Source organism: Anopheles marshallii, chromosome 3, assembly GCF_943734725.1.
Source record: "Anopheles marshallii chromosome 3, idAnoMarsDA_429_01, whole genome shotgun sequence".
Taxonomy (NCBI): Eukaryota; Metazoa; Arthropoda; class Insecta; order Diptera; family Culicidae; genus Anopheles; species Anopheles marshallii.
The window spans coordinates 46,563,864-46,579,362 of NC_071327.1; the positions used below are offsets into that span (position 1 = coordinate 46,563,864).

At 39.6% G+C, this 15,499-nt stretch overlaps 1 protein-coding gene across 1 annotated transcript; it reads right to left on the bottom strand.

Moving 5' to 3' along the window:
- Positions 1–1,173: 1,173 nt before the first annotated feature.
- On the bottom strand, positions 1,174–15,210 carry LOC128712688 (uncharacterized). The gene is made up of 5 exons (XM_053807575.1): positions 15,160–15,210; positions 14,851–15,091; positions 3,098–4,514; positions 2,211–2,749; positions 1,174–1,610 (listed from the first exon to the last, which is right to left on the bottom strand). The coding sequence occupies exons 1-5, from the start codon at positions 15,208–15,210 to the stop codon at positions 1,174–1,176; spliced, it is 2,685 nt and encodes an 894-aa protein (XP_053663550.1).
- Positions 15,211–15,499: the final 289 nt, after the last annotated feature.

Sequence of the window (15,499 nt, forward strand, 5' to 3'; positions counted from 1 at the left end):
TGCTACGCCCGACGCATGCAAATTCTACGAAGTGCGCTGTAACAAGCAACCTGATCTAGTTTCGTTCATTTGATCCAGTCTACGCTAAACGGTATATGCGATGGATCTGGGTAGCTGGCACAATTGTTAAACGTATCGGGCTGTCATGTACACCGTCAGGATGTTGGATAAGTGGTTTACAAGATATCCGTCATAAAAGTAAGACACCTTGGAAGGCGATATTGAAAAGTAGACAAAAGAGTCGGTCTTGCCTAAGACTCCTGTGAGATTCGAACGATTCCGACAACATATTCGATACTCTCACCGTGTACTGCACCCCGTTGATGGTGACTTCAAACTTCCCAGGAAAGTGATTCGGCTACATGATGTTCTATGTGAAGGTGGATCATTTCCCTTGACCGTGCAATTAGACGGTGACAATTTTCTCGGAGACTCGGAAGTTTTATCCACAGAAACAAGTCATTTCAAACTTAAAATTAAATTAATATTATCTGCATACATAAAAAAAGAAACACCCACTAGTGGCATGTAAACAAACAAATGAGCGCAGAAATGTCTCGGAGAAACGATTTTTTTTTTTGCTGGATTGAGCCAATTAAAAAAGTCTCCGAGAAAATTGTCACCGTCTAATTGCTCGGTGAGGTATTGGGGGGTTGATAGATGGGCTCCTCATAAAAAGCAAAAAATGATGGCGAGGGGGAGGTTGCCATGATCAAATTTGAAAAATTGCTAATGACGGGGAGCGGGGTGGTAGAGGCCCCTCCAGTGAGACGAGGCGAAAAGCGTTCGGATTGCTTGTATGCTGACAAATAGGCACAACATATTGGCACACTTACCCTAGTTTAAAAAGATATAGAAGAGAAACAAAAAATAGGAACCCAAATAATATAAAAACCAATTGTATATTTGACTGCTTTTGAGGTCGTCCTAAATTTGGTCCTTCTATAGTCTGAGTAACCAAACTGAGTCTGAGTAGTAAACTGGTCCTTCTATAGTCTGAGGAAACTTCTCCATGCTTTACGTAGCATATTTTATTTATAAAATCGTCTTACAAATACTTATTTACAGCGAAAAACTAAATCTAGAATCTGAAATTATTAGAAATTATCGTAATTGAAATAAACGAATTGTATTATTTTCTAACTGATTTGTGTTTCTTTTTTCCTACAATTCCTATTTTTGTTGTTTGGTGCGTTTCCTGCCTTTAGCGTGATTTATGTTCATTTTGAAAAACTTTTCCAGATCCGCTTTTCTCAGAGTGTGCACACTATCCTCTGCTAACAATCGGAGCAGGCTTTGGAAATTCACGTACTTTTGTAATCCTATTGTTAATCTACTACCCACCCAACTACATTTAGTTAGAAAACCAACTCCCACAACCAAATTAAGAGCTTCGTTGAAACGATTCTCAACGTCCTGCGCAGACATTAACCTGTTTAAGCGTTTCGCCATGCTCTGCATATTGTTCTCAGTGTTGAGGTATTCCTCCAGCTTATCTAACTCTTCCTTGGATTTGATATCTGAAATAATCGAATTCGATCCAGCTCCTGGTGAAATCTTCGTAGATGATGCCCTAGCTTCTAGTGAAATTTGCTTACTTGCCCTAGTTTCTAGTGGAATTTCCATGAAAGATCTAGGCTCTGGTGAAATTTCCCAAGTCGACCCACCGTACAAAACTGATCCAATCGAATGAGTTTGCAGTATGTTTGCGCCGCTTGTTATTGTAAGTGATGGTAAAATTTCCGCAGTACACCTTTTCGGTGATGGAACTTTCGATGCCGAATCAGCATGCATAATTGGACCAATCGATTGAATTTGGGGGATAATAGTGCAGTTTCTTTTGGCAAGAATCTGTAAAACTTCTTCAACGGATCTAGTCTCTGGTGAAGTTGTCCAAGTCGACCCGGTGTACATAACTGGGTCAATCGATTGAGTTTGGAGTACGTTTGCGCTGTTTGTTATTGTAACTGATGGTAAAATTTCTTTAGTAGACCCAATGAACTCTGGTGAAACTTTCGAAGTAGACTCGGTGTACATAGCTGGGTCAATCGTTTGAGTTTGGGGGATAATATCGCTGTTTGTTCTTATAAGTGCTGGTAAAATTTCCGAAGTAGACGTGGTCTCTGATGATACTTTCGAAGTCGAACCAAAGTCTATAGCTGGGCCAATCGATTTAGTTTGGGGGATGATAACGCTATTTCCTTTTGTACGTGATGGAAATATCTCTGTAGTACACCTAGTTTCCAGTGAAATTTTCGTATCCTTTCCAGTGTGTGTAACTGAGTCAATTGGGGGAGTTTTGTGAACGCTAGCGCTGTTTGTTTTGCGTTGTCTAAATCTACAAACGCTCTTCCTCATATTTTTGAAATTTAATAACCTCCTTTTAGCGTGAAATATTTTTAATTTCAGTATTGTCTCGAAATTCCTCTTTTCCATGTTGTGCACACCACCGTCTGCAGCTAGTCGTAGCAATTTTTGTAAATTCATATACCGCTTGAAAGGTATCTTTAGTCCGTCTTTGCCAGTACCCAGCCATCTGCACTTGGATAATAACTTATTACTAACAACAATATAAAGAGCTTCACTCAAACGATTTTTTGCGTCATCAGCAGTCAACAAGCTGCTTAAGCGTCGTACCATGCTTTGCATATTGTTGTCAGCGTTGAGAAATTCTTCCAACTTATCCAACTCTTCCTTGGATACGATTGGTGAAATTTTTTCACCAGACTCAGTGTCGATGACCCGACCACTGAAGTTGCGTTTTCTTACATTTTTGAAACGTAATTCGCATTCAGTATTATGTATAGTTGATTTTAAAATCCTCTCAAAATCCGCCCTTTTGACGCTGCGCACATCATCTTCTACTACACAATGTAGAAGGTTTTGAAATTTTCGGTACCGTCTCAAACCTATCTTCCCGCGTATGTTACCACCTTCAATCCAGCTAAACTGGGTTAAAAATTCAACTTTCACGACCATACGAAGAGCATCTTTTAAACGGCTTACAATGTCATTCATAGTCAGTGAACTGCTTATGTGTTCTACCATGCTCTGCATATTACTTTTGGTGTTGAGAAATCTCTCTAGCCTATCCAACTCTTTCTTGGATGTGACTGGTATAATTTCGGTAAACGTCACAGCATCGAAGAATGGGTCTAGGGAGTGGGTTTCTTCGTCGCTTTTTGTGCAGAATTTTTTTAATCCACAAACGCTTTGGCTCAATCTTTCTTTAGCATGAAATATTTTTGATTTTAAAATCCTCTCAAACTCGTCTTTTTCCAACCTGAACACGCCAGCTTCTGCCACACAATGTAGCAGATTTTGCAAATTTACGTACTGTTTTAGACCTATCTTTCGCTCTTTTCTTTTACTACCTAGCCAACTACACTGCACCAAAAATTCATCATTTACAACAATATAAAGAGCTTCGCTTAAACGATTTACAACGTCTTGCCCAGACATTAACCTGTTCAAGCGTTCTGCCATACTCTGCATATTGTTGTCAGTGTTGAGGAATTCCTCCAGTTTATCCAGCTCTTCCTTGGAATTGACTGGTGTAATTGTCGCAGCTGACTCAGTTTCCATGACTGGGTCACTGGAGTTGGTTTCCTGGATGCTTGTGCTGTTTGAATGACCATTTGTAAATTTGCAAACACTATTCTTCAAATTTGCCGAGTGTAAATTACGTTTAGCGCTATGTATAGTTGATTTTAAAATCCTCTCAAACTCTACTTTTGTCAAGCTGTGCACACCATCTTCTACTACACATTGTAACAGACTTAGAAAATTGACGTACCGTCTCAAAGCTATCTTCCCCCATCGGTTGCTAACACCATACCAGCTAACCTTCGTTACAAATTCAACTTTCAAAACCTGGTGAAAAGCATCGTTCATACGATTTACAACGTCATCCGAAGTCAGTGAGCTGCTTACGCGTTCTACCATACTCTGCATATTACTTTCTGTGTTGAGAAATCTCTCTAGTCTAGCCAACTCTTCCTTAGATGTGACTGGTATAATTTCCGTAATTGATACAGCATCGAAGAATGGGTCTAGGGAGTTGGTTTCCTCGTTGCTTTTTATGTCAAATTTTTTAAATCTACAAACATTCTTCCTCATATTCTTGCTGCGTAATCTTTCTTTAGCATGAAATATTTTTAATTTTAAAAATATCTGAAACTCGTCACTTTCCAGCTTGTGCACGCCATTTTCTGCCACACGCTGTATCAGATTTTGCAAATTTACGTACTGTTTTAGACCTATCTTTCGCTCTTCTCTTTTACTACCTAGCCAACTACACTGCGTCAAAAACTTATCATTCACAACAATATAAAGAGCTTCGCTTAAACGATTTACAACGTCTTGCTCAGACATTAACCTGTTCAAGCGTTCTGCCATACTCTGCATATTGTTGTCAGTGTTGAGGAATTCCTCCAGTTTATCCAGCTCTTCCTTGGAATTAACTGGTGTAATTTCCTTAGTTGTGCTAGTGTCACTGGTTGCGTCACTTATATCTGCACGTAAATCTTTTGAGCGTTGAACTGGGCTTGGACTTGGGTTGGACGGAAGGACGATAGTTGCCATACATTTTTGTGGAAGTTCAACATGATCACTAAAGTACACCAGCGGAGGAGGGGAAGTAGATCTCGCAACAGCACCGGTGTATCTAGCGATGTTGGATGCTGAATGGACTATTTGAATGTTATTTTTAACCTTGTACGATGTCCATGATTCCACGTTAGAGGCGGAAAGTATTTCTTTGCTAGAATATTCCTATAAAAAATTAAATAGCATTAATTCACTAATAAACTTTCGAATAATATTACTAACTATCACATATCAGTTCAATGAATTTTGCTTTGGTATACAGTGGACCCTGACTGGTTGGGTTTATTTTAGTTGGGTTACTCGATCGTTGACACCTTAATAGTTGTACTCCCAACCAAAGCGGGTAAAGTAACTAGGTAAGTAATCAAGGTCAAGTAATCCCTAACGATTTGACATTTGCTCTTTATAAAAATGGAACAAAAATTTCACAGCGATGGGTTCGATCGTTTATCAGTGTATGTAAAAATTTAAGTATCACAATCGAAACGTTTATGAACGTCACAACATTTTTGAATATGGCGTGAAAAGAATAGCCAGCTTTAGTGGAGAACACCAATTTTTTTTCAATTGACAATTCCCTTGAAGTTTTTGTTGTACTGAAAGGTGTAGGTAAGATTTGCAGTTAAAGATTTGTATCGTGTAACCATACCTATTATGTCACAAAAATGGAACTTACACTAAGTTGTTAAGCAACACCTTGGATCGTCAAGAACGATGCTCATCCTAACCAATTGTCTACATTAGACGCTTTAACGTGCACGAACTTTTCTGCTCCAACTTCACAGTGCATCTCCAGTGTGCCTCCAGTGTGTCCACACACAAAGAGCAAATGTTCGGTGTGGTCAGAATTAGCTATTAAAATATTGTATTATAATATAAATGGATGTAATTTTTTTTAGTGGCTACTTTTAAAAGAGTTTTCCCAACTAATATAATTTTTCCCAATAACTAATATTTGATATTAATTACTTTCCATCACATTCTGTTTACACGAGGAATATTTGACAACACAACGTAGCCTGAGCATGTTATTTAAAAACTTCATTAGCATATTGATTCTATCCAGTTATAAAGAAAACTTCAGAAGAATGATGCAATGATTAAATTTGTGTTTTTTCTCTCTTTAATATGAAAACCCCGGTAACATTTGGAACGTAAAAAAACCGAAATTGGTTTAAATTCCATAAATTTTACTTTACACAACTTCTTCATTATTATTATTCAAAGCGTCATTGCAAATACTTTTCGAAAAATCTAATATTCATTACTAGAAAAACGATGTGTTAGGAGAAAAAATCATCAAAGTAGTATTACAAAATCAATATTGGTGATGTCAAATAGTGGAATAGTAACTGTTGTTGATTAGTACTGTTGTTTTATCATTAGAAGTTATTTTTATTATGTATCCAAACTTTGTACCACAGGCGCACAGAAATTGTTGTGTTTTACAGTTTTTCTTGCGTATCAGTTGCCACACTCAACAGTTTTCAACCGGTATTTTTAAGAGATTTTCGAAATTAATTTCTGTTCACTCGGTGATAATGTGGAAGCGATGCCAAATTCAGTAACAACTACGAATAATATATTCTGCCCTATTTGATTGAGTTATTTGGTACAGATTTTCACGAGTTACCACAGGTCGTTTTCTTCTTTTCTTTTTCTTTTTCTGAATTAATATCGAATTATCAAATTATCAAATGCAAATAGGCAGAATATGCAATATCGTCATAAGCTACAGGAAACATCTTTAGAATGGAAGCTTCGGTTAAATTATAGGTACATGTTATCCCTCAACTTTTTGACAGTTTCCCAAGGTGTTTTGATTGCGTCCCAGCTATTTTTTAATCCGTCCCGAGATTTTTTCATTGCGTCCAGTCAAATTTTGAAATCGTTCAGCGGTTCTTTGACGGTCTCCCATGTATTTTTTAAAGACACTTTATCTTCTTACGACGATACCGATAACGATAGGAAAACTAATCTATAAAACCTTTCCACACTTTAACCATAGTGTATAAACCTTCGCATTATGGTAGGCTAAGTATTTAAATAGTTCTAAACGGTCCGTTACCAATTGTGTTAAACTCTCGCAATCTCTTACTATCACACCTGTGAAATCTTATCTGCTCAAAAAAAAACAAAAACTGATTACTACAATCTCTATCGTGAACTAATTCGTTTACAATGGTACAATGACGTGCTCTATGAGCTGTACGACGTACTTACTGTCGTATAGCGGATTAGAAACGCCACGCACCGGAGGGCTGATCACGTCATGAGAGTGACACCGGGCGACCCAGCCCATAAATTCCTTTTAGGTCGTCCACATGGACAGAGGAGGCGTGGTATGCCCAAATTGAGATAGAGTGATGGCGTTAATGCGTCCGCCAGAATGGCCGTGATAATTAATTGGAATACGAAGGAGCTCGACCTTGAGCGGTTTAGAGGACTCCTGCAGCAGGCCAAGACTGCAAAACGGTTGTAGCGCCGGATAAGTAAGTAAGAAGTACGCTCCATAAAGAAACATTTAAAAATATATGACTAACCGCACAAAACCTCGGGACAAATCTGTATTTTCCCCTTGACATTTGTTTCTGGATTGTTTCCAACAGGGGGTACAATCTGATGCAAGATTTTTAAGAACAGCTGAAGTATAATTTGAAGTACTCATGTTAAAATGATACTTTGCATATGGGCATCACAGTCCAAGTGGGAGTTGAAAGCAAACAGGACGTGTCGTATATTTTTACGATATATTTCATTCGTGATAACTGATCAAGGTTCTAGATTACAATGACCAAATATCTAAAATACGACGCTAGATGTCCAGACCAGCCGAATGGCTATGTTAGACTAAAAGATAAACGAAGGCTCTAGGGCTCAAGGTCTGTTAAAACAATAACTACAATAAAAACAAATAACTGCGTAGCATCGTAATTCTGTTGCATAACCCTGCAACCGAGCCGATTACTATTATTATAAAATAGCAAAAATTGTAACGATTGCACATAGTTATGCAAAGACAACGCAAAAGAAAACCCGCAACTGTATTCCAGTATATTGCTAATAAAGTACAGAACGTCTATCATTCATATGACTCTTAATATAGAACATAAAATAAATATATTACTTACAAATAGATGCGGACTGTTCGTAACATTGACATTGCCTCCGGAATTTATGTCGTCACATAGTATGTTCATGTCTGTGTCTATAAGTATACAAGAAAAATTATTTGCAAACAAATTAAAGACATATAGAAATAGGTTGCCTTTGTTCCGATTGATTGAGCCACCGATAGCTGGAGACTTTTACACAATCTGCTTTATTATTCAATTTACGGTAAATGATTCTGTATGATCAAGCAAGGAGTGGAAGCATTTATCTCCACTTCTACACCTAAATTCTGCGTTTGTAGTTTTGCCTGTTTTCCCGACTGATCAATCAAAATGATTCGATCTGATCGTGACACGATCACGTTACATCCTCAGATGTGGGCTCTTCAGAGAAAGGCGAAGATACGAAACAGGTTGAGCAACTCCGGGTTCTGTTTCAAACTATTTTCAGAAGATGCAGCTTCGAATTCTCTCTCTATCTCTTCTTGGCGTAATGAACTTCTAGGCCATGTCTGTCGTTTCTGGCTTACTAAACCTTAATGTTATGTTTCCACGTAGCCGGATAGCTACAAGGGATTGGTTCGGACGGCATTTTGGATCGGTCCTGTCGTGTGAAGTGGTTATTGTTGGGAGTAAGTTCGATTTTATTTCCAAAGTTCTCTTGAAAAATGACGTAAAACGATAGTGCGTTTGTAAGCGTCCATTCCGGGTGTAGTAATCACCTGGTACACTAGATTAGCTAATATAAGAGATATGCAAGCTTAAGAAAACATTTTGGTGGTAGCCGCAACCCAAGTAACCTCCAAAGTATGAACACGCCGGTACGGCATGACATACTGAAGGATTTTGATCCGAAATCAAAACGAGTAGTAGCCAGTAGTAAATGGCCAGGCAGGCCTAGAGCTCTTTTGGCTAGAGGTTGTTGTGTTGCTAAAGAAGAAGATAAGGCAGACAACCCAGCCATGTGAAGCATCGAAAGCAGGGCTTCGAAACATATTTGGCTAGTTGACAAACTCTTGAACGCTAAGCACAGTTATTTACATACTTACAACCGACTTAAACCTGGGGCGGATTATCCACTACGCAAACTACGCTCGCGGTATTTGGCCTCGACTCTGGATCACTTAGGACCCTGAAGTTATTGTGACGCCAAGATAGCCAGATGATCGGTTATACGGTTCATATAAAAATCTAAGCAACAAAATATATATAATAAAATAAATCTCACCATCTCATCTCAAATCATCTCATTACTTGTCTGCCACTTAGCCTTAAACACAATGTATTCTTCAATACTAGGTGATGAGATGCTGGGTTGCCTCAGGAGAGATTTCTTTTCACAAGAACACAAGAAGGGAACACGTTTTTACACCTACTACTATTGATTTATGAAACACCCTTCACGTTGATCGTTTGCCAGATCGAGTTAACCTGAGCTCTCTTCGAGGATTCTATCGCCCTGTTATAATAACCGGGCTGCTAGAAAAAAAAATAGAATTAGAACTATCCAGAAGGATCGCACACGATCGTAACATCCGTGGCGCGCGAAATGATTATTGCAATGATAGTAGTGATGAGAAAAATCGCTCACATCAGGGATTCGTTCCGACCGATCCGGATCCATCTTGGGATCGATCCTCCGAATCCGATCCGAATCCTTCTTTGGTCTTCTTTGTGATTATACAGAATATATTTATGTACATCTCAGAGAAGATGTATGCTGAACAGGCTCACAATTTCATCATTTTAATAAAACGCACAGTAATTGATGGCGAAATATATCACTAGGGCACTAGGAAAGGAGGAAAAATAATGCTGTTCAGGGTTATGGGGATGGTTAGGATGATTGGTTAGCGGAATCCAATAACCGAGATCTGTCATGAGGTCGACGAGTATAAAGAGCATACAGGGGTAATAAAGAAAGAGAAGGAACTTCGAATCCAAAGGAAAGGATACAGGCGATGAAATAAGACTTCGCGGGCGATTCACCATTTAATTCAATGGCGATTAAAGCCAAAATTCGGTAGCGAAAAGAATATGAGAGCACAAGGTTGAAATATCCAAGTAGAAATCTGTGGTCTGCGTGCCACCATCACATCCTCTGTACCCTCTCTAATCTCTGCATAGCGGTCACTCCAACTGAAGTGAGTCACTCCAGCTCGAGTTTGAACTGGAGTCCAAACTGTTGTGTATAGAACACCCGTTACCGCGATAACAGTAGCTGTCATTCGGCTCGCCTTGCCAAGACCTGGTATCGGGGTTGTCACTCTACGAACTCGGTCGAATACACATGTTTTAATAGTTGTAATTGTTATTTAATAAAAGCGGATTGGAATACATAACACAAACTTCCAAACAAAATGAAACGAACTCGGCATCAATACAGTACCAATCAATACAGAAAGGATCTCGAAATTCTGAGGCCATGCGAATGATGAGACCCAGCGATTTTTTCGCTTTCTTCAAGACACGATCAATGCGCTCGTCGAACGAGAGACACTCATCGAGGCAAACCTCAAGATCTTTCACGGTGGATTCTTTACTTATTTGGGTGCCGCACAAAGAGTAATTCAATTAAAGCCGACTCACAGAGGACCGACCAAAAGACACAATATTTACGAAAACAGAACACCAACCCATTAGTTATACATTAAACAGCGAAATCGCATTAGAGAGATGGACAATCGGAAGACGAGAACATTCATACCGAACAGAAGAACATTCATACCGACACCAGACGAGCCCACTACTGACGAGGAAAACAAGTTTTCCAACACAAAGAACACAAAACGCATAAGATTTGTCGAACGTTTGGTCATAAAACTATGCTCACACCAGAAAACTGCCTCGCGAATAGGTCACAACAGCCAGAAGGCGTATCAGCCACATTATCGCCCAGAGGTATTGAGGAGGGAATGCTTTGGAATCGTGACAGACACTTGTAAAGCGCCACAACAATCGAGGGTCATTTGTAAGTCTAGATTGAAGGCGCACTAAGTATGATTGAAGGTATGAGGTGGAAACATCGAAAGGCACGGATCTATCTATTATATTTAAACCAACTAATATACTACTGGACATCAATTGAAAAACTTGTCTAGTACTTGTCTACTTGTCAGAAGTTAACTTATCGCTTCTCGTAATGGTAGCGTATGAATCGCGGAATGGCTTTACGATTCGTGGTTGCCGTGTGCTGCGCCTAGTAGTGTCCCATACCGCCATACTACGACGAATTACAGAATATAGCTGCCCATCAGCTTCTCGATCGGATATTCGACGTGCGTATTATTATAGCTCCTGTTGTACCGACACGATGGTCGGATATGGTGGTAACTGCCACTGTCGGTACCGATGTTGTTCTCCAAGATGATGATGGTCCGGGCTGTTGCCTGTCGTTGGCCACTTGTCCTCCGGAGTGAACGGAGGTTATATTGGAAACAAGCTTCACTGCTCGACATGAGGCGTTTTGTTTTCTTGCGAGTCGTGCCTTCTGTTCGACTGGTTTTTCTTCTAATGAAGTGGGATTTTTTGCAGTAATCTCCATTTGGAGCGGATCGGCAATACCTTGTCTCTGATGCTGTCCAAATGCAGTACATGCTGTAGAAAACGGCGCAGGAGCTGATGCAGCTTGCTGTAGGTCATGTAGTACAACAGCTCTTTCACTATAGTTATCGACCAATATATCCAGGACATGATCTACTGCTGCTGCTCCTTCAGAAAAAATAATCGATGTCCGAGCGTCACGTTTCTTGGCTAGAAAATCTGCCAGTCGTTTTCTAGTGAGTCTAGCCTTCCGTTTGGCTGGTGTTTCATCTGGTGGAGTGTTAAATTTAGCAGCCATCTCCATTTGCATAGAATCGTTCGTATCTTCGTATCTCGTTTCTTCTGATGGAGTGCGAAACTTTGCAGCGATCTTCATTTCGATAGAATCGCGAATATATTGCTGTTGTCCTTCACGCTGTTGTTGAAGATGCTGTCGAAATACAGTATGTGTTGCTGGTGATGTCTTCGGTATAGGTGCAACTTGCTGTTGTTTCTCTAATGCAACAGCTGCTACAGTATGGTTATCGACCGATATATTGGGGACCTGATCAACTACCGGTGCTACTGCTCTTCTGGAAAAATCAATTGATGTCTTAGCGTGACGCTTCTTGGCTCTGTGAACTGCTACTCGTATTCTAGTGAGTCTTGCCTTCCGTTCGGCTGGCGTTTCTTCTGGTGGAGTGGGAAATTTTGCAGCGATCTCCTCTTGGATAGAATCCCCCCCATATTGTTGTTTTTTCTTATGCAGATGCTGGTGATGCTGTCCAAATTTGGTCTGTGATGCTGGTAAAACTGCTACTACAGTATGATTATTGACTGAGGCAGTAGGGATCTGACCAAGTGCTGTTCTTCTCTTAAAAACAATCGATGCCACACGCTTCCGGGCTCTGCAAAGCGCCATTCGTTTTCTTGCGACTCTTGCCTTCTTTTCTTCAACTGTTTCCGCCTCTGGGGTAGGGTATCTTGCAGCGATGCCAAATTCCATTGCGGAGTAGTTTCTGCTGATCTCCTCGAACATTGCTGTCAATGTAGATGATACACGCGTATAGGCATATAAATAACTTATTGATATCACCTGATAAAGAACTTTTGTAATGCCGAGTCAAACACTGATCTTGATAAATCAACTGAATTTATTGGCAACAAACCTATGGAACATAATGTTATGACGAGCTACAGGCTAGAATTCATCCTTGGAGCAAAGAAGGTTTTTAAAAAGGTATTGGGAAATTGTATTTCAATGTCTAACAAAATGTTCCAAGTAGTATAGAGACGATGCCAATGATGCAATTCTTTTCTTCTTATTTCTCTATTTCTCTCTGTTTTGGTTTCGTAAGGCGTAACCGGTTACGAAAACACTCAGTTACGATCACATGCGATAAAAAGTAACGCTCGGTGTTACTATCCATCATTTTTTTCTTCATGCACTGTTCGTGGTTCATGGATGCTTGGATTATTTGGGGTAAATCGCATTCTATGGATTAACCATAAGCAGTTTTCATGACTGTGTTCCAATAGTTCTTTATCAGGAGATTTCGAAAAGTAATTCAATCGTTTTCTCCGGTATAGTTTTAGTTGTCCACGTGTTTCTCTCCAGTATTACACGGAGATGTCAAGAATTTTTCTGTTTTTAACTACCTTGTGGTACAGCAGTGCCAGTTTTGTGCCAATTTTTCATACAACGAGACATTTACCACATCATATCCGAACCGTTTCCCCACACCTTCAACTGGTTAACCAAATGAAGGTGCAGGTGATCCAGGCGAAGGCATACCACGACCTATGATGTTAACACAGAAAAAGTAGTCGTAATGATCACCATGCGAACCGATTCCTTTTGCCATAGATCTCAACATTTTCAGTTTAGATATCAACTTAACACCACATCTCAACATAACACTTGAGGATGGCAAAGGGTATATTAGGAATATAAAGGGTTATTTGAATCGTTGCTCAAACTGAACTGAATTCAATTTGACGTTTCTAAGATGTAAGTGCCGTAAATTGACATTCACACGCAAGGCGCTGAGAATGTGGATGTATGTGTCAGTAAGTTTGCTAAAGATTTGACATCGAAACTGAAAATGTTGCTGAATCTATGGCAAAAGGGTTGAGTTCAATCTATATGAAAAACTATAACATATGCTATATGAACAGCAGTATTGAATGTCATTTACTGGTTCGCTGGCAATCAACAGTCCATTAGTGAGAGTGTGCTGTACAGGTATTTTTATTATTTTTTTCCTTGGTTATAGCATCTGTTTTACAAATCTTTATCAGTATTTTTACAAGGGATTTTCAAAGATTTTTCCTGCGTTGTTCAACCATTTATCAACAGGTTTTCGGACGTCTGATAATATATCAGGTCTATAAATAAATTTTGATGGCTTTTTTTGGCATGCGTCGTTTACTTAAAATTTTTACTTTAGTAAAATAGTCCAATACTGTTATTTTGAACTGTCATCTTCAGGGTTTGTATGCCCCTAGCTGTCATTTCATCATTTAGTAAATAAAGTATTTTCCGCGTGGTTGCAAAATGAACACATTCGTTCCAGAAAAAGCGATTTTGTGGGGAATTCTTCTTCATTTCTTTGTGACGAAAATTTCGTCCACTGAGACCCATCGTGTAATGAGGGAATATTATGGCAATCACGCTTTATGAGAAAGAACGTGCCAGGTGGTTTCAATGGTTTACAAGTGGCAATTTAAGTATGGAAGACGAAGAACGCACCGGACGGCCAACAAAGTACCAAGATCGAGAACTGGAGACAGCACTTCATCCCGACCCGTCCCAAACACAGTCTCAGCTGGCAAATACGATTGGGGTTACTCAGCCAGCCATTGTCAGCGTTTACAAGCATTAGGCATGATCCGGAAGACACGGCATTGTGTGCCACATGAGCTAAAGCCCCGTGACATAGAGCGCCGTTTGGTTACCTGTGAGCAAATGCTCCAAAGGCATAACCGGAAGGGTTTTTTTGGCGGCAACTGGCGACAAAAAGTGGATTTATTACGACAACCCAAAACGTAAAGCAACAAATGGCTACGGGAGATTAGTTCGGATAGGATTTTGGACCGATCCTGTCGTGTGAAGACTGGAGCCGCAACCAATAAACCACCGGCCGCATGAGTGATGATATTGATAGTTATTAAAAGCAGTAGTAATCCAAATAACCAAACGACTAAAGGTAGGAAAAGGTAAGCTAAAGGTAACCAAACGACTAAAGGTACGAACGAATCACCAAGAATCACTCTCGTAACGTTGAGATTCACGATAACCGGTTACAGGAGAAGATACAAACAAAACAGACAGAACCATTTTTTTCGAATTTCGAGAAATTTCGTGGTGGTGTTATACAAGGCTGGTGCTGTACACGCTATACAATACGGTAATTTTAAATTCTTCCATTCAATTATAAACATAGGTGTCCAAATCAGGCCGTACCTGTGTTTTTCGCATATAAATTATATCTTATCCGTGGTTTTGTAATTATATTTACAACGGAAGATCGCAAGCGTAGAAAAATAATGTTTCCGTTTGCTTGAAAGGGCAACGGGTAAAAATAGATAGAGGGATACAACTTACTTGAATCATTATGATGGCTGTAGTCCTCAGTACCTTCATTTTCTTCTGCTTTTGGTTCAGATTTGATGGCAGTTTGTTGTATCATGGAAAACGGATCCTGAGTTGTTACGCGTGTTTCGCCTATTTCTATTTCATTCTTTAATGGGTCCTTGATGTTGAAATCCCATGGGCTTGCCTGCAGCAACAATTCCATATCCAGTTCCGGTTCTTGTTTTATCTCAACTGATGCCTCCATCGATTGCTGTTAAAAAGAAGCAAACAAATATTTGGTTAGACACTTAGTAAAATTGGAAACTCGTGTTCACCTACTGGAGTTGGAATTCCTTTTATTACGCTGCGTTGATCCAATGGATCTTCCATGGTTGCAGGTAACAAGACACAAACAAAACTCAGCGTCACAGAAAGAAGGTTGTGGTTTGGTTTATAGACTACCAGCGTTACAACTTAATTCGTGTCATTTGTCGTACAGAAAACGAATGGCCTCCAATTTCTGTGGTTAACAAAAGTGTGAGTTACTTGGAGGAGGTTTTCTTTTATACGAAATTTCCCTATTCCACGACACGATCACAGAGAGCACCTGGCGTGGTTGATTTTCAGAATCTTTTGAATTGTTTTTCGTACGACGGCCGCTGCTGACAGTTCAAGTTTA

What these genes read in the sequence shown, in the direction of transcription:
- LOC128712688 (XM_053807575.1), bottom strand. Translation starts at nt 15,210, where the DNA reads ATGGAAGATCCATTGGATCAACGCAGCGTAATAAAAGGAATTCCAACT. An exon ending in TAAAAGGAATTCCAACTCCA is followed by an intron (nt 15,092 to 15,159) that starts GTAGGTGAACAC and finishes TCTTTTTAACAG; the next exon opens with CAATCGATGGAGGCATCAGT. An exon ending in CCAGTCACATCCAAGAAAGA is followed by an intron (nt 2,750 to 3,097) that starts GTTGGATAGGCT and finishes ACGCAACTTCAG; the next exon opens with TGGTCGGGTCATCGACACTG.